Source organism: Mytilus edulis, chromosome 12, assembly GCF_963676685.1.
Source record: "Mytilus edulis chromosome 12, xbMytEdul2.2, whole genome shotgun sequence".
Classification (NCBI taxonomy): domain Eukaryota; kingdom Metazoa; phylum Mollusca; class Bivalvia; order Mytilida; family Mytilidae; genus Mytilus; species Mytilus edulis.
Genome location: NC_092355.1, coordinates 69,811,877 through 69,836,848, shown reverse-complemented (window position 1 = coordinate 69,836,848; position 24,972 = coordinate 69,811,877). Strand labels below are relative to the sequence as shown.

Genomic DNA, 24,972 nt, shown 5'->3' with positions numbered 1-24,972 from the left:
TAATTTACCAAACATGGTGCAATGAAGCAATTTTTATTTCTTTTAATGGCAATTTGAATGCTTTTCTAAGATTTATAGTTTACAGTTTGAATATAAAAAAAGATGTGGTATAATTGCCAATGAGACTTTAACAACTATAGGTAACCGTACGGCCTTCAACAATGCAAAGCCCATACTACATAGTCAGCTATAAATTGCCCCGATAGGACAATGTAAAACAATTCAAACGAGAAAACTAACGAAAGCACGGAAAGAATATAAGTGTTTCCTTCAAAATCAGAGTCCCCCCCCCCTCATAACTTAATTTGGGAAAATTGTTTAACCGATATGGATATTTGTAAAATCGATGTCAAATAAACAAAACTTGCAGCAACTTTTATCCCCCCACCCCAAACTATTTGAAATAAGTTGTTTATCCTACATTGCTCTTTTGATGTCATCCCTAAGTTAATCATTGTTTTCTCTCATTGATTATGGTCAATCCCAAAGTGTTACAAGACAAAATGATTCTTTATAAAAAGATGTTATTAAAGATGACTTTGTTCTTTGCAGAGCAACAAAAAAAAAAACATTGTGTTTTACAGAAATTACAAGATATACACATATAACGGCCATTTCCGTAAAAACGAGTTCGGGGACATACCAATTTTATTAGCTCATTATAATGCAAATAGTTAATTCCTTAAGTTCACAGTTTTTTACAAAAACGGTGGACCCGGAAAAGGGATATTTTTGGCTTTTTGTTGCCATGGCAATGGGATGTTTTTAATCCAAAAATTCAAAAATCTTGTTTTAAGAATTTTTTTTATGATATTTTGAATTAAAATTTATTATTAATGAATGGACCACACTTATTTATGCATGTTTTATTTAATTTTATTTTTTAATAGTCACTCGCATACATCATTATTTCAGAAGAATTCAAATAGAATTTTCCCTAAAAATCGTAAAAAATCGGAGTTTTGAACTTTTCACCAGAAAAAACGGGACGGGCAATGTTTGATTTTTGTTCATTAAATGATTGGGTATTCCTCCCTGAACAAAATGATGTATCGTATTGATATAATATCACTAAGAAAAAAATCCAGGTTTCATGCAAACCTTACCTTAAACATGTTAAAAAGTCACTTTAGTGAAGGTTCATTATTATGGATACAGAGAGGAAATAACGGCGCGCTAAATTCTTAGATATGGTATAAATACACCTTGTCGCTATGTGTCTGCCATTACTGGATATCACACAGGTTCCAGTAAAATTTTGACGTCATAAAACAAAATATCTGACGCTACAATGGAAAAGTGATTGTTGTATGCTTTAAAAGTTCAAGAGGCCGGGTCAGCCAGGATTAGCGATGAGGTGTATTGTGTTTCAAAGTTGGTGTCATTTTTATCATACGATCCGTCCTCACATAGAAATATTATTGGTTTACAATGAGGCCATATATATTTACATGATAAAGTGTACATAAGTTCAGTTTTGGTTGATATATATTGTTTTAACTTATTAAAGACAGGTACATTTTTGCATAGTTAATTACAAGGTTGGAAGTTTTCTCTGAAAAAAATAATAAGATAGAATAATGTATTTGTTCACCTAATTTTAAAGATCAAAATTAATAATTAGATGCATAATTTAATCCTTTTGTTTGGAAGACCACCCTAATTATAGGTTATAAAACTGTTAATGGAGTACAATTTATAACCTGGGGCAAAATAATGTTAAAAAACAAAAAAAACAAAGAAACCAGAAAAAAAATTCAACCCTGAGAAAGAAATCCTTAGAAAACTATGTAAATAATGATAAATGAAACATGCAGTGGTGAATACAGGTTCAAAGTTTGAGATGCAGGTTGTTCAATAGAATTCGAAGGTGGTACCTTGTACTTTTAATTCTAATGTTACGGAAAGTTTCATGTACATTCAACAGCTAAATTTAGGATTTTTATATTCTTGCAATATATTTAAAAGAATCTACTACATGTATAAGGTAAAGAGTGTCGGTCAACATGAGTGACTAGCTTTTAAGTATACATGCATGACATGTAGATATCAATGAATACCAGCAATTGACGAAGTTCAAACACTGTAGACAATGCAGAAAAAAAAGAATAAAAAATATATCAATAGCTCAATCAAACTTGATTGGTGTAAAACACACGAAACATGCACAAGGACTCATAAAGAAATATTTAAAGAAGATAAACATATATAAAAGCAACAATTTGGTACTAAACATGAATCCCAGTAAAAGTTGAACTTGTACAAGTATGTTCCATTAGATGATTAGACTGTATTTGGGTAAAAAACATACTTTCAGTCCTGTTAAATATACAGATACATGTATTCATAAAGTATTGCCATTTCCATTATCAAAATAAGACACAGATGAGACTTCTATCATTGTCTTCGCTTATTTATTTTTCTTCCGTAAAGTTCCATTACACATATTGCCTATTGTAAACCACTCAAACTCTATGCATGTACAGTACTGTAAATTCAGAAATAATTGAATGCGAATAATGTGACTAGGTAAATATCGCAATAATAAGAACTTGCATTCTTAGACATTTTTAACTGAAACATACACATTTATGAGGAATTATTTAAAATCACAATAAATAAACATTTTTTAGTAAAATTGAGAATGGAATTTAGGGAATATGCATGTCAACGAGACAACCCAACCAAAGAGCAGATAACAGCTAAGGCATCCATTCTTGAATAATTGCAATAATAAATGATCATATACTGGAAATAGTATAATAAATGCATGCAAAACTTTCAGTATTTACACTTTTTAAAAATTGCTGGGTATCCAGATTTAACATCTTTTATAAACTGATTTTATTTAAATTATGAATCATTTTTCAATAATTTAAAGTTGAAAATTGACATATATATATATGTGAAATCTAATTTGGTAAGTGTTGGTTATATAATTTCTAAGTGTATCCAGATTTTTTTAAAAAGGGGTCAACAAAAAACATGTAAGCAATACACATGATACATGGTCACACAAAGACTTTACTGCAATTTGTCTGTTTTTATATCATATAAGGAGATGTAGTATGATCGCCATTGAGACACTTATCCACAAATTGTAAGTTCTAATTAAATAGCTATATAAATAATCAATTACACTATAGGCATATACCTCCTTTGACCATGAGAAAATTCATACTGAATAGTGGGCTAAATATGGCTTGGACATAAAAAAAAATCAAAGTGCTGGATAGCACCTCTGGAAAGTTTGCAACTGTATAACATTGTATAATGTATTATTTCAAATAGGTTATAGACGTGTATATTTTCAAATATGTATTTAATCACAGTCTGGATTTTTCAAACAAAACCATTGTCTCGGCAGCAATTTCCAAATATCACTTTTAATGCCCCATTTATGGACATTATGTTTTCTGGTCTGTGCATCCGACCTTCCGTCCGTTTGTTTGTCTGTCCCATTCAGGTTAAAATTTTTGGTTGTGGTAGTTTTTGATGATGTTGAAGTCCAATCAATTAACCTGTGTATATATATAGCAAATTCTGAAGCACCGTGACCGTTTGGTGGTGCGCCTGTCAGATGAGAAACGTACAGATAAGGTACACTACAAAAGTCAAAAAGTCTGAAAAGACCAGTTTTTGTCTTGATTTGCATAAACTTTTACTTGACATTCTCCAAAAGTATGACTCGTGTCTTAATTTTTCTTGACAAATTCTCATTTATATCAAATTTGTATGAAATTTACTTGACATATTCTTGACATTTTGAAAATGGTCTTAAAATTTCTTGACAAATTCTTGACATTTGAATACTGTCTTGAAATTTCTCGACATATTCTCGACATTCTTATTCCTTCTCAGTTTGGCTTGACATATTCTGAACATTTTGAATTTTGTCTTAAATTTACTTGACAGTTCTGAGTTTTACAAATCATGACCAGTATTCATAATATAACTTTAATCTTTATTTCTTTTTACTTAATATACTGTTGTTTTTAAGTTACATTCCTTACAACAAATAGGAAAGTTGGGCATGTAAAACAATTGAAAATTTGGGTATTTAAATAGTTTCACAAATGCAAATATGGCTACGAAATCTAATGTATAAAATAATTTTAATGAGGGTGTGTTGATATAGAACAATTTAAATGTGTTTTTTTGTAAAAAATACAAATTTTGATTCCTAAATCTTAATTATTAATTAAATTATTAAAACCAATCATATGGTAGACATATTTCACTCTACATTCATAATATCCAATGTTAATATGGTAAATAATTGTTGTACAAATGTCATTTGTTGGAATATATATTATGTATTATACATGGACAGGATGTTCACCATGAAATTAAGTTTTAACAAACCCTAGAATACACGCAACTGTCGATTTACCTGTAATATGCCATACAAGTTATCAGTTGACCTGCCATAAACATTCCAAAGATTAAAAGAAAATTATTATCTACTCCAGGAATACTAATAAAAAAAGTATTCATAATGGGTCCCATCAATGATTTCTATTTACTATTCAAATTTGAGTGTTGAATTTTATAATTTTTAATCAATAATTTCATTGGTCTTAAACAAACATACATAATATAGATCTAAACATTTTTTTTCTTTTCAGGAAGGAGCCCGTTATCACAATTTTTTGTTGAATAAAAATTATAAAACTCAATACCCAAATATAAAACAAAAATGTTTTGGGGTTGTTCTAAAAATATAGAGTTTAAATCAAGACGAAAACAAATTCTTTGACCAACACGAAAGCCCCCCTCCTCTTTTTTTAGCCACACAAACCCAAAAGATTTCATAAACCGTTCAGGCGAAATTTATACTGTTGAGATAGTGTCAAGACATATTTAATACTGTCAAGAATGTGTCAAGACATATTCAGACATTATTAAGAATGTCAAGAATATGTCAAGACAAATTCAGACATTATTAAGAATGTCAAGAATATGTCAAGACAAATTCAGACATTATTAAAAATGTCAAGAATATGTCAAGACAGATCGAGACAAATTTAAGACAGTCAAGAACTGGTCGAGACTAATCCAGACTCTTATCAGAGGACACAGGAAGTGTCGAGAAATTTTAAGACAATGTCAATACTGTCAAGACACTTGTCAAGAAAAATCAAGAACCTTTTTAGACAAACTAATACTATGTCAAGAATTTTCAAAAATTATGCAGACAAATTAAGAATGTCAAGTAAAAATTCATGCAAATTCAGACAAAAACTGGTCTTTTCAGACTTTTTGACTTTTGTAGTGGTAATAGGTAACAGGTAAATATACTATTGGTATCGGTATCCGATTCGACCCTGAACTTGTTAACTATTGGCAATATTAATCTATTTGGGGAAAAAAGGGTCTGGAGTGGTGTAATTTTTAATCAACACCTTTGTCCTATATTGGATATATATATATATATAATTGAATTCTTTGATTAGTCATTTTTACCCCATGACGGCTGACAAATTGACCTCGTTATTTTAGTATTATACTAGAACACACCCATGATATCGCGGGTCCGTGACTGACTTAAAGTATATAACTATGCGTATGCCTTATTTTAGTATTGGTATTGTCATCTGATAAAGTCATGCCGATTATAAGATGCACAGTTTTCTCTGCTTTCAAAATCTTTCTGTTTGAACCCGTCGACCTGAAATCTATCAATTATTGGTAATATTAATAATTTGAAAAACAAAAGGGCCTGAAATGGAGTATTTTTTACTCAACAGTATACAGCAAAATTCTAAATACACCATTTGGTGGTGCGCCTGTCAGATGCGAAACGTACAGATAAGGCAATAGGTAACAGGTGAATATACTATTGGTATCGGTGTCGGACTCTATCCGAACTTCTTAATTATTGGCAATTTTAATTACGGGGAAAACAAAGGGGCCTGGAGTGGTGTAATTTTTAATCAACACCATTGTACTATATTAGTTATATATAAAGTTGAATTCTTTGATTCATCGTTTTTACGTGAAGACGTCTGACAAATTGGACCTCGTTACTTTAGTATTATAGATATATAGATGTTCCCTATGATATAATCTTTTTGATTTAAATGCCAAATTAGAGTTTTTACTCCATTTTCACGGTCAACTGAACATAGAAAATGATAGTGCAGATGGGACATGCGAGTACTATGGACACATTCTTGTTTTATATATCTATACTTCAAAATCTCACCTGATAAATGTATAACTGAAGAAAGCTACAAGTCAAACTTATATATAAGGGTATAAATACTTGATAAGGTCAGAGACATATAATACTGTATTATATGTCTCTGATAAGGTATACTGAAAAATTCACCCCTTTACATCTAGATTGGTAAAAGTGAGGCCAACACTTGAAATTCAAACTTGACTTGTGTTTTGTGGTTATAAGCATTGCGTATAAGTTTCATAAAATTTGGTTCAGGCAAACTTAAGTAAGAGAACAGAAATCTATTTTGGGATCATTGTATGGACGTAGTCGTACAAGTAAGGGACGTACATACTTACAGAAAAAAAACAAGGATAAAACTCAATATGGTGGGGGCATAACAGTAGTAGTATGACCTCAGGAATAAAAAAGTTTATATACACTAAATTCATACAATGATGATCATTGTCATTAATTAAGGGCATCCGATACAGTTTCAAGGGAGTTAACTCTTGGCGCGACGTTAAGGGTTTAAATTCCCACAAAACGTCACTTTTTTCGGCACGTAATGAGTGTAATTTTCCGTAATTAGAAACGTAAATGTGGATTTTTCGATGCCCTAATTTCTGTTTCTCCTGCAACTTACTTCTACCCCGTTAATATTAGTGGATTTGATTCTGACAGGATAACAGTATAATAAAACCATAAGAAATAAAACACATTACTGTTTCTGTGAGATCTTCAACAAAATATCATATAGTTACAATCTCAAGATGACTGACCCTTTTGGTGTTACTAATATAATGCTTGTCAAATATCATTTTTGATATGAGGAAGGCACTACCTTCAGAGGCAGATTTAGGGGGGGGGTCAGGGGGGAAAAAATTGTTTGCTTATATAGGGAATCACTGAAGCGTGACTGGAGTGGGCCCCCACTTATGAAAAATTCTGGATCCGCCACTGACCTTAAATGCCAGCTTAATACCAAGACTATGTCCTATAAATAGATTAATTGTTGGTTGCTTAACATCCAGTGGCAAATAGTTCATGCAAAAATTTGATGGGACGTATTATGGTATACAAATGTCCGGCTTCCGTCTGTCCGTCGTAAACCTGGTACAGCATATTATCCTAATGTCATGGTTGTTTTTTTCATGATGGTCAAACGATCTGTATTCTTTTTGGTGAACTTTTGAGTAACCAAACCAGGGGTGGGTTTTTTTTTCACAGTCTGCGCTGTATCTTTTAAAGGATAGTTGATATGCACTCATTTTCGAACGTGTCCATACGATATCAGTTTAATAGAAATTTGACGAGAACTGTACACTTGAAAAATCTAATTAACCATAATGACCAGAAGGACAGACAGAGGAATGAACGTGCGATATTTTATGTACCCTGCAATGCGTCTCGCTGTGGTGATAATTTTTTTTTAATTAGTTATAATTTCCAATGAAATTACGCATAGGTAATATGCACAGTCCTCTCGCTATTGATTCAACCGTTTTTGCCAAATCAAAATTTAAAATAATTAAAGAACCTTAGTGAGCACGCTCACATACCCCACGTCCCCACATTGTCATTGGAGAAATTAAATAAGTATAAGAAAAAAAAATTGTATAAGAAAAAATACTGAATAATAATTTCCTGTCAATATACACATCTACATAGTATGTCCTTATTATCTACAAAATTTCATGAAATTCTGTTGTGTGTTTTCAGAGGTGTTGAGATGACAAACTGTTGCAGAAGTACATTGAAGCAAATAAGTTCAAAGGGGCATAACTCTTAGAAAAAAAATTGAATCGTAATTTCCTGTTGATATGCACATCTACGTAGTATGTCCTTATTATCTACAAAGTTTCATGAAATTCTGTTCTGTGGTTTCAGAAGAGTTGAGATGACAAACTGTTGAAGTAGTACCTGAAAGCAAATAAGTTCAAAGAGGCGTAACTCCTAGAAAAAAAATTGAATCATGATTTCCTGTCGATATGCACATCTACATAGTATGTCCTTATTATCTGAAAAGGTTTCATGAAATTCTGTTATGTAGTTTCAGAGGAGTTGCGATGACAAACTGTTGCAGAGGTACATTGAAGCAAATAAGTTCAAAGGGGCGTAACTCCTCAGGGATGATTCCAGGTGTTTTCAAATGGGTCCCTTGAACATCAAATTGGGAATTTTTTATGCATACAATCTAAAACGAAATAATATCATTTTCCTGACCTGTAAAAACGGAAAATGTATATAAAGTTTCACCTGTACACTGATTGAAGAAGTTATTGGATTCAGACAAGGGAAGTTGTAATACATGAATACCATTGCACATGATGCACTATCATCTTAACTTTGGTAAACAAGGCATATCTACACCAGCTAACATAAACCTATGGCACTTAAGCAGTTTAGCTATTTATTCGAATTTCAAATTATCTCAAAATATATAAGATATCTTATATAACATATTAGATTTTTTAAGATATCTCATTTAATATATATATATATATATGAGATATCTTATATAATTTACTTTTTTAAAGCTATCTTATATATATATTATAAGAGATATCTTATAAAGTTTAAAAACTTGATAAGATATCTTATATACTTTATACTTAGATATCTTATATACTTATAAGATATCTTATATATTTTTTAAGATATCTTCTAAAGTTTATAAAATATCTCATTCAGAATATGAAATATCTTATATTTTTTTTATACAATATATCTTAAATAGTTTATTGGATATCATCTTAAGAAAATTATATAAGATATATTATATGAATTATCTTATAATTTCTATACGAAGTCTCTAATAATATATCTTATATGATATAGATTCTACAACTGCATCGAGTGTAATACGATATTTATCCACTCGAGACAGTTAAATTTTCAAATTTAAAATGCAAGGCATGCCCGAGCATTTAAATATTTTTATTACATTGGTTGCAATGAATTACATTGATTTTCCAGTTAGATAAAAACCGATAATTTCACATGTGAAATAAACGTGGTTATTTCACTCTCTGACGTCATACAACAATAGGCATTGTCAAGACGTCGATAACGTCGCATCAAAACAAATTGTCAATGCGTAGAAAAATGATATAGTTCCTTACATTTTCTACATTAATTTCATTAAAAAAAAGCCATTTGCCAATGTAATAAAAAGAATAACTAATCGCCGTATTTGAATATCAAAAATACGGCGATTAGTTATACTATAAAAAATTTAACTGTCGAGAGTGGATAAATATCATGTTACACGATATTTGGTGGTGGAATCTGTTTCTCTAATGATTTTCTAACATTATGCAGGCAAACTTATTCCTTCTTTTCGAATGATCTGCAAAAAGATGTGTTCGTTCTATGTGACGTCATCAGGCATGGTCGCCTTTTTTCATGCCGTCACAATTAGAAATTCAGAGGAAAGCAAGAACATTCGACGTCATAATCGGATTTTAACCAATGAAGTACTGAGATCAAAAGAATCACACTTTGATTAATTGTTTTTATACAATGAGTGCAGAAAGGGATAAATTGACGAAGAATTAGAGAAATAAGATATCTTAAATAATCTTTTTTTATAAGATATCTTATATAAATAGATATCTTATATAATAAAGAAGATATATTATATAATAAAGAAGATATCTTATATAATAAAGAAGATATCTAATATCGATTATAAGATATCTTATATAGTATATAAGATATCTTATAAATATACTTTATATTATAGATATCTTATATTATAGTTTATAATAAAAAAATAAAATTAACGGTATCAATTTTCTTGCACCAGATGCGCATTGCGACAATACATGTCTCTTCAGTGATGCTCGTGGTCAAAATATTTGAAATCCAAAGCTTATATAAAAGATTATAAGATTTATTTCATATTGGTATTATTTTAGTAGGTTTCTCTATATGAATTGGATTTTGAATAAAAAAGCATATTCACCTGAGAAAGTGTTATTCACCGCGCTAAACGTCACGCACTTTTACATGCAACGTTATGGTAATATGTTTCATGAAAAAAAAATTGGTATATGTTTGTAATTAGATACATTTTCTCCTCTCGGACAATTGAATAAAACAATTACTGCCTTTTGTTTCGGTAAATATGGGGTTTTATTGACTTTTGAAAAACTGATATTCACTTCGGCCATCGGCCTCGGTGAATATAATTTTTTCAAAAGTCAATAAAACCGCATATTTACCTCATCAAAAGACAGTAATTGTATAATATCATATTGTTTATAAGATATCTGATAAAGAAAACTATATGAGATATCTTATAAACTATAAAAGATATCTCATAAATTTTATAACATATAGATCTCATGAACTATGCAAGATATCTTATAAACTTTATAAGATATCTTACAAACTATATTATAGATATCTAATGAACTATTATATAAGATATCTTATAAAGTTTATGAGATATCTTGAAGTTAGATTAAATAACAAAACGGCTTGCCATATTAACCACTGAAAAAATTCATCCATTCAGTATTTTTTCAACAGATCATCTTTATAAACTTACTTTGATTCAAATGGATTTCAAATTGAACTGGCCAATTGTCGAATTCAGAAAAGCAATTACAAAAGGTTATATACTTAATTGATAAGATATTTAAAGCAATTGCACCAGTTATTACCAGTGAACTTTAAAATTATTTTTATATCTTTTGAAACAGTTTCATAATGATGACATCGTATTTCAGGAGAGGGGGGGGGGGGGGGGGGTGCTCATTACATGAATGGTCCATCATCAACATTATTTTCAATTTTTGTCTTTTGAGGAAATAGAGCAAAATATAAAATAATTTCTTTTACAAAATAAGTTTTAATCAAGTTACATAACCGGCTCTGCTGGGCGATCTGCTTTTATAAGATCGGCGCCCATTAAATTTATTCATCAATGTTATATCAAAATTTGAATGTGTTCTTTGCCGAGGTCTGCTTTGACACCAATATTGACAAAAAGCATGTTTTTGATCAACCTGCTGAGCGATCTACTTTTGCGAATTCAAATACTCCCATAAAATTTTATTCAATTGAATCCGGCTGCTAAAATTGTTTACCTCACGTTGACATACGTAAATCGTTGTTAATAAAATGCGATCGTAGTCAGCATTCTTATCCGGATTTTACTACGTTTGACGACAAACTATGAAAAAATATAGTTGCCGTAATTGGTGACTAAACCTTTTCCGGAATTACCGATTTTTATTTTATTTTCCTGAATTGGGAATTTATATTCACACACATGTTTTGGGGGCCGCTGGCAGATTTAAGGGCCGCTAAGCGGCCCTAAACTATATAGTGGAATCATCCCTGCTCCTAGAAATAAAATTGAATCATAATTTCCTGTCGATATGCACAACTACATAATATGTCCTTTTCATATAAAAAGATTTGTGAAATTCTGTTGTGTGGTTTGAGAGGAGTTGCGATGACAAACTGTTGCAGTAGTACATTGAAGCAAATAAGTTCAAAGGGGCGTAACTCCTAGAAAAAAAATTGAATCGCAATTTCCCGTCGAAATGCACAACTACATAGTATGTCCTTATTATCTGAAAAGGTTTCGTGAAATTCTGTTGTGTGGTTTGAGAGAAGTTGCGATGACAAGAAACAGTACTGACGGACGGACGGACTGACGGACGGACGGACAGACGGGTCAAAAACAGTATACCCTCCGCAACTTTGTTGCGTGGGGTATAATTATGGTATAGTTTCTCTGTATGGACAAAAGCATCCTTTAATTAAGACAATGTTTTTCTGTTGTCAGTTTGATCCACTTGAGCATGCTGAACGAGTGGAGGTCCTTATATCCACATTGGAAAGTGAAACAGCTTGTATTTTATAAATAACGGAATTAAAAGTTTTCAAATGATTTTTGGCTTTAAAACTTTCAGATCGACGTCAGTTTGACAAAAACAATGCACTCTTCTATTAAAGCCTGGAATTACCTTTACCCGTCCTTGGCGTGAGACATATAAGCCATATAATTATCGATTATTTTATATTCTATCACCTGTGTATTGTTAAAATAAAACTTGTCAATTATCCGACAACTTGGTCAAATATCAACTTGTTCTCGCATACCGTACTCTTTCGATACACTCGGGCTTTTACTTATTCAATAATAAACAGTTGTAAATATCGTACATAGTAAAAAATAGTGTGGGAAAATGTTCATTCATGAAATATTCATTGATATGAGCGTGTGGATGGGGTATACAGATCTAGGAGGGTTTGGATGGGGTATACAGATATAGGAGGTTGTGAATGGGGTATACAGATATAGGAGGGTAAGGATGGGCTATACAGATATAGGAGAGTGTGGATAGGGTATACAGATATAGGAGGGTAACGATGTCTCATATATCTGTATACCTGATCCACATCCTCCTATATCTGTATACTCCATCCACACCCTCCTATATCTGTATAGCCCATCCTTACCCTCCTATATCTGTATAGCCCATCCACACTCTCCTATATCTGTATGGCCCATCCTTACCCTCCTATATCTGAATACCCCATCCACACTCTCCTATATCTGTATAGCCCATCCTTACCCTCCTATATCTGTATACCCCATCCACACCTTCCTATATCTGTATACCCCATCCACACTCTTTTATATCTGTATACCCCATCCACACCTTCCTATATCTGTATATCCCATTCACACTCTCCTATATCTGTATACTTTATCCACACCCTCCCATATCTGTATACCCCACCAACACCCTCCTATATCTGTATACCCCATCCACACCCTCCTATATCTGTATACCCCATCCACACTCTCATATATCTGTATACCTGATCCACACCCTCCTATATCTGTTTATACCATACACACACTCCTTTAACTGTATACCCCATCCACACTCTCTTATATCTGTATACCCCATCCACACTCTCCTATATCTGTATATCCAATCCACACCTTCCTATATCTGTATATCCCATCCACACTCTCCTATCTCTGTATACCCCATCCACACTCTCCTATGTCTGTATACCCCATCCACACCCTCCTATATCTGTATATATCCCATCCACACTCTCCTTTTTCTGTATACCCCATCCACACCCTCCTATATCTGTATACCCCATCTTTACCATCCTATATCTATATACACCATCCACACCCTCCTATATCTGTATACCCCATCCTAGTCCGGCGGCTACAAGCATATTTCAGACGAATTGTGCACATCCTGTTACAAGCATGAAATTTGGCATAGACCTTCCTCAACTATTACTCTTTTATTTCAGATAGGGAGGCATTTGAAAAAAATGTCTCACTTCCGGTAAAATCCAAAATGGCGGACGTCATGCTTAAATCAGCCCAATATCAAAGGCTAGCGTGTAAAAATGTGTTATTATCATGCTACTATCATAATATTTGGTACAGACCTTTGTTTTTTACTACTTTTGGATAAATTAAACAGATTAGATGTCTTCAGAAACCCCACTTCCGGTTAAAATCCAATATGGCTGACATTGTACTTAAACAAGCTTATTTTTTAGGGAGGGTAACTGAAATGTGTTTTAACGTATTGCTACTATCATTACATTGTGCATGAACCTTTATTTGGTGTTTCTGATGGATACAATGCATAAGACATATGTCTTAAAAACCCTTTCTCCCGGTTATATCCAAAATGGCGGACAGAGAAATATCATTTTTTTATTCAAATTTTCATTTTTTTCAATATGTAAAGAAATGAATTTATTTTTTGCTGGTCATTAAACTTTTGGCTTAAAGTTATCCTCAAAACCACTTATTCTAGCATGTTGTAAATATTTAGATATAAAGTTGACACTTCCGGTTAAAAATATGACGTAAATTTCAAAGATGAGTCCTCAATCTATTTCTTCGATTAAGAGTTTTGGATAGATTGATTAAAACAAAATAAAATCACTATAGTACTAAAAATTATTTAAAAATTATTACTATTTGGCCAGGAATACATGTTTATTCACAGTCACCATGACATGCACACATCGCAGTGCACGGGATACCCGAGTTTACACATTAAAAAAGACCGCGGAATCCTTTCTTACATCCACAATGTATAAGCTTTTGACAAAATGATGAGGCCTCAAAAAGAGTTTTTCAAAAGTTATCCTCTTTGTCCCCGCCTGGAGTGGGTAGCATAAGAGCCAATCCCAAGCTCGTCTTCCTAAACACCTGCCTAAGTATATTGCATTATTTACATGCTGGAAAAGACTAGACCAAGTTGAGGGAATAGCCTCGAAAAGCCGTCCCTGTTGCGCAAATAGTTATTTTCTTGCTTCGTTAACCATGTTATACCCATCTGCTAAGTTTGTGCGATCTTACAGTAAAACCCCGGTGATTTAGTCTGATTAATCATCATTCTTTTTGTTAAAGTCACATCTTCAAATGCAATCAATGTCTCCCACATAGTCTTTTCCCCCCTTTCAAGCAAAGAGAGAACCATATCACAACAGGTAAAGACATGGATAACAATTAGTGTTTCAGATCACTCAGGTCACTCATTGCCTAGTGCATTTGAAAGGCCATTGATAGATATTAATCCAAAGTCTTTTGCCCTCCCAAACACAACGTCTACCCCTATGTCACGGAATAGCGAAACAGTAGTGACAACATCATCATTAACGACTGTTCGAATCATGACTCGTTTAAGTGCGTGTTTCACTGCATCAGACACATGCACCATGATTTTAGTGTCTGCCTCTAAATGTGAACTTGGTGCTGAACTTTAAATACATTACGTGGTGGATAAGATAGAATATCCTGACCATTTGTTGCTATAACTACCATACGCATCCAAGACTTCATCCACTCGTATTTCAGTTTCAAGGTATTTTATTTAGGTAAGGACATAATACCCAATCGGCATACTCAGTAGGCCGCAATTCACAATCGGAGAGCTGACTTCCAACATTTACAAAGACTGTGGTATTGTTTCTCACATCTTAATAAATTCTGCAAAAACACATATTTTCTTGCCTTGTTAACCTAATCTGTTTCTTTTTTTTTTTATCTTCCAACAAAACCACGTATCGTTTTCAATGACATTAAACATCAAATCCATTTGGTGATGTTGGCTGGCCAATCATCATTCTAAATGCTATAGTCACATCTTCAAACTCCATTAATGTCACCAACGCAGTTCCTTTTCCAACGTGTTATCTTTTAATGCCTAGTGCATTTGAAAGGTCATTGATTGATATATATCTTATACTTTTTCCCCTTCTAAATGCAAACCAAAGTTTGTCTGTCCTATGTCACGGAATAGCGAAACAGCAATGACATCAGTATCGACTGTTTGAGTCATGACTCAGTTAAGTCTATGTTTCACTGCATCAGACACATCTATCTTGATTCTAGTGTCAGTCTCTTTGTGTAAACATGGTGCTAAACTTGAAACATCATCAAGTGGTGGATAACACTAAACATCCTGAGCATTTGTTGCTTCAACTACCTTGTACTCAAAATTGTATTGAGCAAGCTCCTGTGAATGAAAACTTAAAAGTTCTTTCTTACTGTCGTCATCTCTCAGAAAAATTTCCCATCTTTGATGATGTTTTTAATCCTGGGTTCGTCTGTGTATTCCCTTTCCCCTAAATGTTTCCCTTGCTTCTTTTAGCATCTTTGAGGATGTTTTTAATCCTTGGTTCGTCTGTGTATTCCCTTTCCCCTAAATGTTGCCCTTGCTTCTTTTAGCAGCTTTCAAACTACCAGTATTTCGCTATTCCGTGACAAAGGGGCAGACGAACTATTGATTGTATTTGGGGAGGCAAAAATCTTTGGATTGATATCTATCAATGGCCTTTCAAATGCACTAGGCAATGAGTGATCACACACTTTTATTTATGACCAATACCTTATGACGGGTTATGATACTGTTCTCTCTTTGCTTGAAAAGGAAAAAAAGACTGCGTGGGAAACATTAATGGTATTTGAAGATGTGACTTTAACATAAAGAATGATGATTGATCAGCCTAAATCACCGGGGTTGTACTGTACAAACTTATCAGATCTAACATGATTAACGAACCAAGAAAGTCAATTTTTGCACAAAAGGGAAATCTCATTTTAAGTGAGGCTATTCCCACGACTTGTTCTAGTCTTTTCAAGCATGTAAAACGTGTAATATACTAATGCAGGTGTTTAGTGAGACGAGCTTTGGATTGACTCTTATGCAACCTAGTCTTGTCACTAATGGATTGCGAAGGGACAAAGAGGGTCCCTTTAAAAAAAACTCTTTCTGAGACCTCATAATTTTTTCAGAAGCTTGTACATTATGGATGTAAGAAAGGATGCCGCGGTTATTTTTAATGTGTAAAATCGGGTCTCCCGTGCACTGCCTTGTGTGCATGTGGTGGTGACTGTGAATAAGCATGTATTTTTGGCCAAATAGAAGTAGTTTTAAATATTTTTTAGTACTATAGTGATTTTATTTTGTTTAAATCAATCTATCCAAAACTCTATATTGAAGAAATAGATTGAGGACTCATCTTTAGAATTTACGTCATATTTTTACCGGAAGTGTCAACTTTATATCTTAGCATTTACAACATGCTAGAATAAGTGGTTTTGGGGATAACTTAAAGCCAAAAGTTTAATGACCAGCACAAAATAAAATCATTTTCTTTACATTTTGAAAAAAGTTGAAAATTTGAATAAAAAATTGATATTTCTCTGTCCGCCATTTTGGATACTTCCGGAAGAAAGGGTTTTTAAGACATATGTCTTATACATTGTCTCCATCAGCAGCACCAAAGAAAGGTTCATACACAATGTAATTATAGTAGCAATACGTTAAAACACATTTCAATTACCCTCCCTAAAAAATAAGCTTATTTAAGTACAATGTCCGCCATATTGGATTTTAACCGGAAGTGGGGTTTCTGAAGACATCTAATCTATTTAATTTATCCAAAAGTAGTAAAACACAAAGGTCTGTACCAAATATTATGATAGTAGCATGATAATAGGACATTTGTACACGCTAGCCTTCGATATTGGGCTGATTTAAGTATAACGTCCGCCATTTTGGATTTTACCGGAAGTGAGACATTTTTTTCAAATGCCTCCCTATCTGAAATAAAAGAGTAATAGTTGAGGAAGGTCTATGCCAAATTTCATGCTTGTAACAGGATGTGCACAATTTTTTACAAAGCCGCCGGACTATCCACACTCTCTTATATCTGTATACCCCATCCACAACCTCCTATATCTGTATACCCCATCTTTACCCTCCTATATCTATATACACCATCCACACCCTCCTATATCTGTATACCCCATCCACACCCTCCTATATCTGTATACCCTATACACACCCTCCTATATCTGTATACCCCATCCACATGCTCCTATATCTTTATACCCCATGTACACCTAGATCTGTATATATTTGTTTTTACAGCATTTCATAGTTTTTAGTGATTGTTCAAATAAGACAATAAATAAATTATGACAAGATGACATTTATCTCTAGACAGATTTGTAGAAATTTCCATAGGATCATCTCTTTCAAATTATTGCATTACATAACTTCCTACTGCCAACAATATGAAATGATTAAGCATTTTTTTCCCTTATTGAATCCATATAAATATTGTCTAGTAGTGTTTAAGTTTGTTTCACCCATCTTAAAGATTATCTGTCATTGCCCACCTCGTATCTGTTTAAATATATAAACACATGGTGAACGAATGTCAATGCATTGCTTAGACTGTTTTGATATTATCACATAACTTTGTTATAATTGTCATGACAACAGACAGGTGTAAGTTTTGTTTGACAGTTTGTTTGTTTACACAGACTTTAATTACAGCAAACTTCTTAAGTTCAATTCAAATAATCATATGACTTTTAACTATAGCCTTTAAATAGAATCCAACCATATCTTATACATCATTTTAGTGATTCATTACTTAATAGTTGAACACTGGTCATATACTATAAAATATTACCTGATTTGATTTAATCAAGGGACTGGCACCTCCTTGTTCTACTAGACATCTTGTGGTCTGTAGATGTCCCCCCTCAGCAGCCCAATGTAAAGCTGTTTCTCCACTGTTCTATAATATAACCAAATAACATGTAACTATAATGTACAATACTTTGTTATCAATATCAATAATATACAACATATCCTACAACTGACATTAAAACTTAGATTCAGTATCATCATTCATTTCAATAAAATATTTTTTTTAAGAAACATGAAAAGGAGGAATATTTTCTGATTCAGAACAATAATACGAGTAAAATGAGACCCCACTTGATATAATTATTACAAATATTTGTTCATTAAACTTGTCTAATTAATAACATGATTTAGTGTAGATTAATAGTAATGTGATCAGACTAAGTAGATAACATACTGATGTGGTGTCGATCTTACATCCTCTATCAATGAGGAGACGACAGATCTCCAGGTGTCCACTGGCAGCCATCATTAATGCTGTCACTCCACTACCCTGGAATAATACAACTGACATCAAAACTTGTCTGATAAACTGGACAATGTTGTGTAATAAATATAAACTAAATATATATCACATGAATCAGTGGTCAAAACTGAATAAAATGACCAGTCACACTTGTATTTATATTCTACATAAACAAACAATAAACATGTTTTGTTGTGAAATGTCAAAACTTCCATAAAACCTGATATTTTTTTTAAATTTTTTTTTTCAAGAAATGTGTAAAATAATTATATCAATGGATTCAGTAGAACAAAACAAACAAAATAAGACCCCACTTTATATGATTCTTACAAATATTTTTCGTTAAAACTGTCTAATTAACAACAGGAATTAGTGTAGATTCAGTATAATTGATCATTTTAATAAAATATTTTTTTTTAAGAAACATGAAAAGGAGTAATATTTTCTAATTCAGAACAATAATACGAGTAAAATGAGACCCCACTTTATATAATTATTACAAATATTTGTTCATTAAACCTGTCTTATTAACAACATGATTTAGTGTAGATTAATAGTAATGTGATCAGACTAAGTAGATAACATACCTCTGTGATGTGGATCTTACATCCTCTATCAATGAGGAGTCTACAGATCTCCAGGTGTCCTCTCTGGGCAGCAATCATTAATGCTGTCTCTCCATACTTCTGGAATAATACAACTGACATCAAAACTTGTCTGATAAACTGGACAATGTTGTGTAATCAATATAAACAAAATATATATCACATAAATCAGTGGTCAAAACTGAATAAAATGACCAGTCACACTTGTATTTATATTCTACATAAACAACAAATAAACATGTTTTGTTGTGAAATGTCAAAACTTCCATTCAACCTGATATCTTAAAAAAATATTTTTTTCAAGAAATGTGTGAAATAATTATATCAATGGATTGGAACATGTGCTGAAACAAGCCTATCGTCTTAAAAATACAAACTTCGGTATTAACGAGCAATTCCCTCCGGAGATAGAGATAAGGCGCCGAAAACTGTATCCGATATTTAAAAAGGAAAAAAGTTTAGGGAAACAAGCGAGGCTTGTTCGCGACAAACTATATATAAATGGTCAGTTGTTCAATCCCGAAAACATCAATATCAGTCCAGCAAATAATGACAGAGAAATTATCAATCAACGAACTCCTAGTACGCCACAACATAGAGAAGCAGCAAACAGTCCACCCATACCACCACGATCAAAAAGAACCCGTACTGAATCGGATACTGCCGAAAAATCAAGATAGGACATTGGCAACGCTTTAGATAACAATACTGAGCGAATTGATAAACTTAAAATAACTCATCTTAATGTGTGTGGTATAAAATCAAAATTACTGAACCCTGATTTTCACCAGCTTATTACAAAGTATGATATCTTAGTGTTTTCAGAAACTAAATTGGATAACCTTGATGTGCTGGAATTACCCAGAGAGTATGATTACTTTGCAAAAAACAGAAGGAAATTTAAAAACAAATCAGGAGGTATCCTTATTATTTTCAAAAAAAATCTCAAACAATGTTTACGGTTTTTAAAGTCGGATTCTGAATTTGTTCAATGGATTGAAATTTCAAACCAAATATCCTCCCTTGATCAACATACTCTATTTGGTTGTACTTATGTTCCACCTGAGTTCTCAAAATATTCATCTGATGAATCATTCATTGAAATTGAAGAAGAATTGTTAATATTTTCTCAAGGTATCAAAAATATTGTGATTGTAGGGGATTTCAATGCTAGAACTTCTTCTTTGAAGGATTATGTTGATGATGATATAAATTTACAAGAAATACTACAAATTGAAGAAGATATCATTAATGATAATACTTCGAGTTATTCTATACTAAAAGAAAATAATATTTTACAAAGATTTAATAAAGATACAGGTCGTGTAAACAAATATGGAACAAAATTATTGGATTTTTGTAAAAGATGTAACCTATTTATAGCAAATGGTCGTCTTTTTTCAGACAATGGTATTGGCCATACAACATGTAAAGATGCTAGCATGGTAGACTATCTGTTACTTTCACCTAATAGTTTTAATATAACTACAGATTTTGAAATAATTGATTTTAACCCAATGTTTTCTGATGTTCATAATAGAGTCCATTTTACAATGAAAATAGATAACGATAATCATCAGAAAAACTTAACTTTTAATCAAAAGGTAGACCAACATGTTCGTTGGAGGTCAGATAAAACAAATGAATTTATTCAAGAAATAAATGATGATCCCAATAACTCATTGAATGAACTTAACATCATGTTGAATAAAATGAATGAAAACACACAGGTTAATGTCGATCAGATAAATAGTTGTATTGATAACCTTTGTAAATTCTTAGTAAATAGCGCCACTGACGCTTTTAGTGATAACAAAAATAATAGGTCTAAAAGGTCACCTAAATTAAATACAAAACCTTGGTTTAATAACGAGTGCAGAGAAAAAAGAAATGCATTTCATCGGGTTAAAAATACATATAAGCATAAAAAATCTGCAGAGATCAAACAACTTTTAAGCACTTCTGCTAAAGATTATAAGAAAACACTAAATCAAAATTTTGGTAAGTATCAAGAAAAATGTGCCTCAGAGCTTAGATCCCACTCGAAATCTGACACAAAAGCCTTTTGGAGGACTCTTAAAAAATATTCCGGTCAAACTAAACAGAACCCTCCAATTCCTATTGACACATTTTACGAATATTTTAAAAAATTGAATCAATATGAACCCGATGCAGCTGATGATGCTATTGATATTGATTTTAACTCTATTTGTGATGATGCTTTGTATGATTCAATTTTGAACGATGAGATTACGGAAGCTGAAATAACTGATGCAATAAAAAATTTAAAGAATAACAAATCACCAGGATTAGATAATATTTTAAATGAGTATATAAAACATTCAACTCCAGCATTGGTACATATTTACTGTAAAATATTTAACATTGTTTTAGAAACCGGAATAATCCCAGAGCACTGGACTATTGGTATAATACGACCAGTTTTTAAAAACAAAGGAGATACCATGGATCCTGATAACTTCAGAGCAATAACATTAATAAGCTGTTTAGGAAAAGTCTTTACATCAATAATTAATTCTAGGTTAACCTTTTTTGCAAATGAAATTTCCTTAATTTCATACAACCAAGCTGGATTTCGAAAAGGTCACTCTACAACCGATAATTTATTCGTATTGCATGCCTTAATATCACTCTATCAATCTTTTGGAAAAAAACTATTTTGTACGTTTGTTGATTTTCGAAAGGCATTCGACACTGTATGGAGAAGTGGTCTGTGGAAAAAACTACAGAACAGTGGTATAAAAGGGAAAATATTTACTGTTATTTTTAATATGTATAACAATATCAAATCATGTGTAAAATACAACAACCAACAGTCAGAATATTTTCCCTGTCTAACTGGTGTAAGACAGGGGGAAAATCTATCTCCCTTTCTCTTTTCTATTTTTTTAAATGACTTAGAAAAATTCTTTATTGATTTAGGTGGATGTCCCCTTGAGATAGTTAAAGAAAAATGTCAAAATGAGTTAAATTCAATTATGAAACTGTTTGCCATACTGTACGCTGATGATACCGTCATTCTGGCGGATTCAGCAGAAAGTATGCAAAATGCACTAAATATTTTTCAGAACTACTGTGAATTATGGAAACTTGAAGTTAATGTTACAAAAACAAAAAGTATGGTATTTAGTAAAGGCAAAGTGCGAAGGAAATTTGAATTTAAATTACAAGGCAAAAATATAGAATTAGTCGATACCTACTCATATCTTGGGCTCATATTTAAATGTAATGGTACTTTCAATGAGGCGAAGAAAAAATTGGTTAATCAAGCACAAAAAGCATTATACAGCTTGTACAAAAGTATTAGAAATCAAGCCATCCCATTGGATTTACAGCTTAAAATGTTTGATGCCATGGTAGAGCCTATTCTTTTATATGGGTGTGAGATTTGGGGATACGAAAACCTGAAAATTTTAGAACAAATTCACTTAAATTTTTGTAAACGTATTCTAAGAGTAAGATCTTCAACGCCTAACTATATGGTATATGGAGAATTAGGCAGATTTCCATTAGAAATAAAAGTCAAAATAAGAATGACATCATTTTGGAGAAGGATAATGCATGGTGACAAATTAAGTAGTAATATGTATAGATTATTATTAAGTTTAATGCAAAATAGCGGTCAATCATTCAAATGGCTGAACTTTATAGAATCAATATTTAATGATACAGGACTAGGATATGTGTTTGTCAATCAAGATAGTGCTGACTACAAACATCTGATAAAACAGGTTTTACAAGACCAATATATACAAAAATGGCATCAAGATGTCCAATTATCTTCCCGAGGTGTATTTTATTCTAGTTATAAAAACTGTTTTGGATTTGAAAATTATCTAATAAAAATACCGGAAAATGCAAGAATCTGGATGACAAAATTAAGAACGTCTAATATAAAAATTCCCATTGAAACTGGGCGTTGGCACAATATTCCGGCGGAGGACAGAAAATGTCACATATGTAAAGAAAGTGTAGGAGACGAACTTCACTATCTTTTTATATGCAAGTCTCCTCAACTGGTTACTTTTAGAGAACAACATATCCCTAGTTATTATACGAAGCATCCAAGTAAACAGAAATTATCTGTAATGTTATCTTACTGTAATGTCAATTTATATAGACAGGTGGCAGCTTTTATCAAAAAGCTGAATAACCTATTGTGATATGTATATTAATTTGTCTTATTTTTTTTTTAATTATTTTTTTATTGTCTTATTTTTTTTTTTTTTTAAATTATATTGTTTTTTATTATTATTTTTTTTTTAATGTTACCTTTGTATTATAAATTATGTTTACCATTGTATATATGTACCTCATGTTACACATTTATGTGTCTGAGCGTTGCTTTACAATAAAATCTCTTGAATCTCTTGGATTCAGTAGAACAAAACAAGTAAAATGAGACCCCACTTTATATGATTCTTACAAATATTGTTCATTAAAACTGTCTAATTAACAACAGGAATTAGTGTAGATTCAGTATAATTATTCATTTTAATAAAATAATTTTTTTTAAGAAACATGAAAAGGAGTAATATTTTCTGATTCAGAACAATAATACGAGTAAAATGAGACCCCACTTGATATAATTATTACACATATTTGTTCATTAAACCTGTCTAATTAATAACATGATTTAGTGTAGATTAATAGTAATGTGATCAGACTAAGTAGATAACATACATTTGTGGTGTCGATCTTACATCCTGTATCAATGAGATGTCTACAGATCTCCAGGCGTCCTCTCTGGGCAGCAAACATTAATGCTGTCCATCCACCATACTGGAATAATACAACTGACATCAAAACTTGTCTGATAAACTGGACAATGTTGTGTAATAAATATAAACATAATATATATCACATGAATTAGTGGTCAAAACTGAATACAATGACCAGTCACACTTGTATTTATATTCTACATAAACAACAAATAAACATGTTTTGTTGTGAAATGTCAAAACTTCCATTAAACCTGATATCTTAAAAAAATATTTTTTTCAAGAAATGTGTAAAATAATTATATCAATGGATTCAGTAGAACAAAACAAGTAAAATGAGACCCCACTTTATATGATTCTTACACATATTTGTTCGTTAAAACTGTCTGATAAACAACAGGAATTAGTGTAGATTCAGTATCATCATTCATTTCAATAAAAATATTTTTTTTTAAGAAACATGAAAAGGAGTAATATTTTCTGACTAGGAACAATAATACGAGTAAAATGAGACCCCACTTGATATAATTATTACAAATATTTGTTCATTAAAACTGTCTAATTAACAACATGATTTAGTGTAGATTAATAGTAATGTGATCAGACTAAGTAGATAACATACATGTGTGATGTCGATCTTACATCCTCTATCAATGAGGAGTCTACAGATCTCCAGGCGTCCTCTCTGGGCAGCATACATTAATGCTGTCTGTCCTAAACCCTGGAATAATACAACTGACATCAAAACTTGTCTGATAAACTGGACAATGTTGTGTAATAAATATAAACAAAATATATATCACATGAATCAGTGGTCAAAACTGAATAAAATGACCAGTCACACTTGTATTTATATTGTATATAAAACAATAAATAAACATGTTTTGTTGTGAAATGTCAAAACTTCCATTAAACCTGATATCAAAAAAAAATATTTTTTTTCAAGAAATGTGTAAAATAATTATATCAA

The 24,972-nt window shown here is 31.9% G+C and overlaps 1 protein-coding gene across 1 annotated transcript in view; it reads right to left on the bottom strand.

The window, feature by feature from the left end:
- The window catches only part of LOC139499012 (death-associated protein kinase 1-like), an 80,177-nt gene extending 55,460 nt beyond the window's left edge, over positions 1 to 24,717 (bottom strand). The window contains exons 1-4 of the mRNA XM_071287667.1: positions 24,625 to 24,717; positions 19,243 to 19,341; positions 18,587 to 18,682; positions 18,173 to 18,280 (exon numbers count right to left, since the gene is read on the bottom strand). Of these exons, the coding sequence (XP_071143768.1) occupies positions 18,173 to 18,280; positions 18,587 to 18,682; positions 19,243 to 19,341; positions 24,625 to 24,702 (381 nt within the window). The 5' untranslated portion in view covers positions 24,703 to 24,717. The remainder of the gene's footprint in view (positions 1 to 18,172; positions 18,281 to 18,586; positions 18,683 to 19,242; positions 19,342 to 24,624) is intronic.
- Between the last annotated feature and the right edge of the window lie 255 nt (positions 24,718 to 24,972).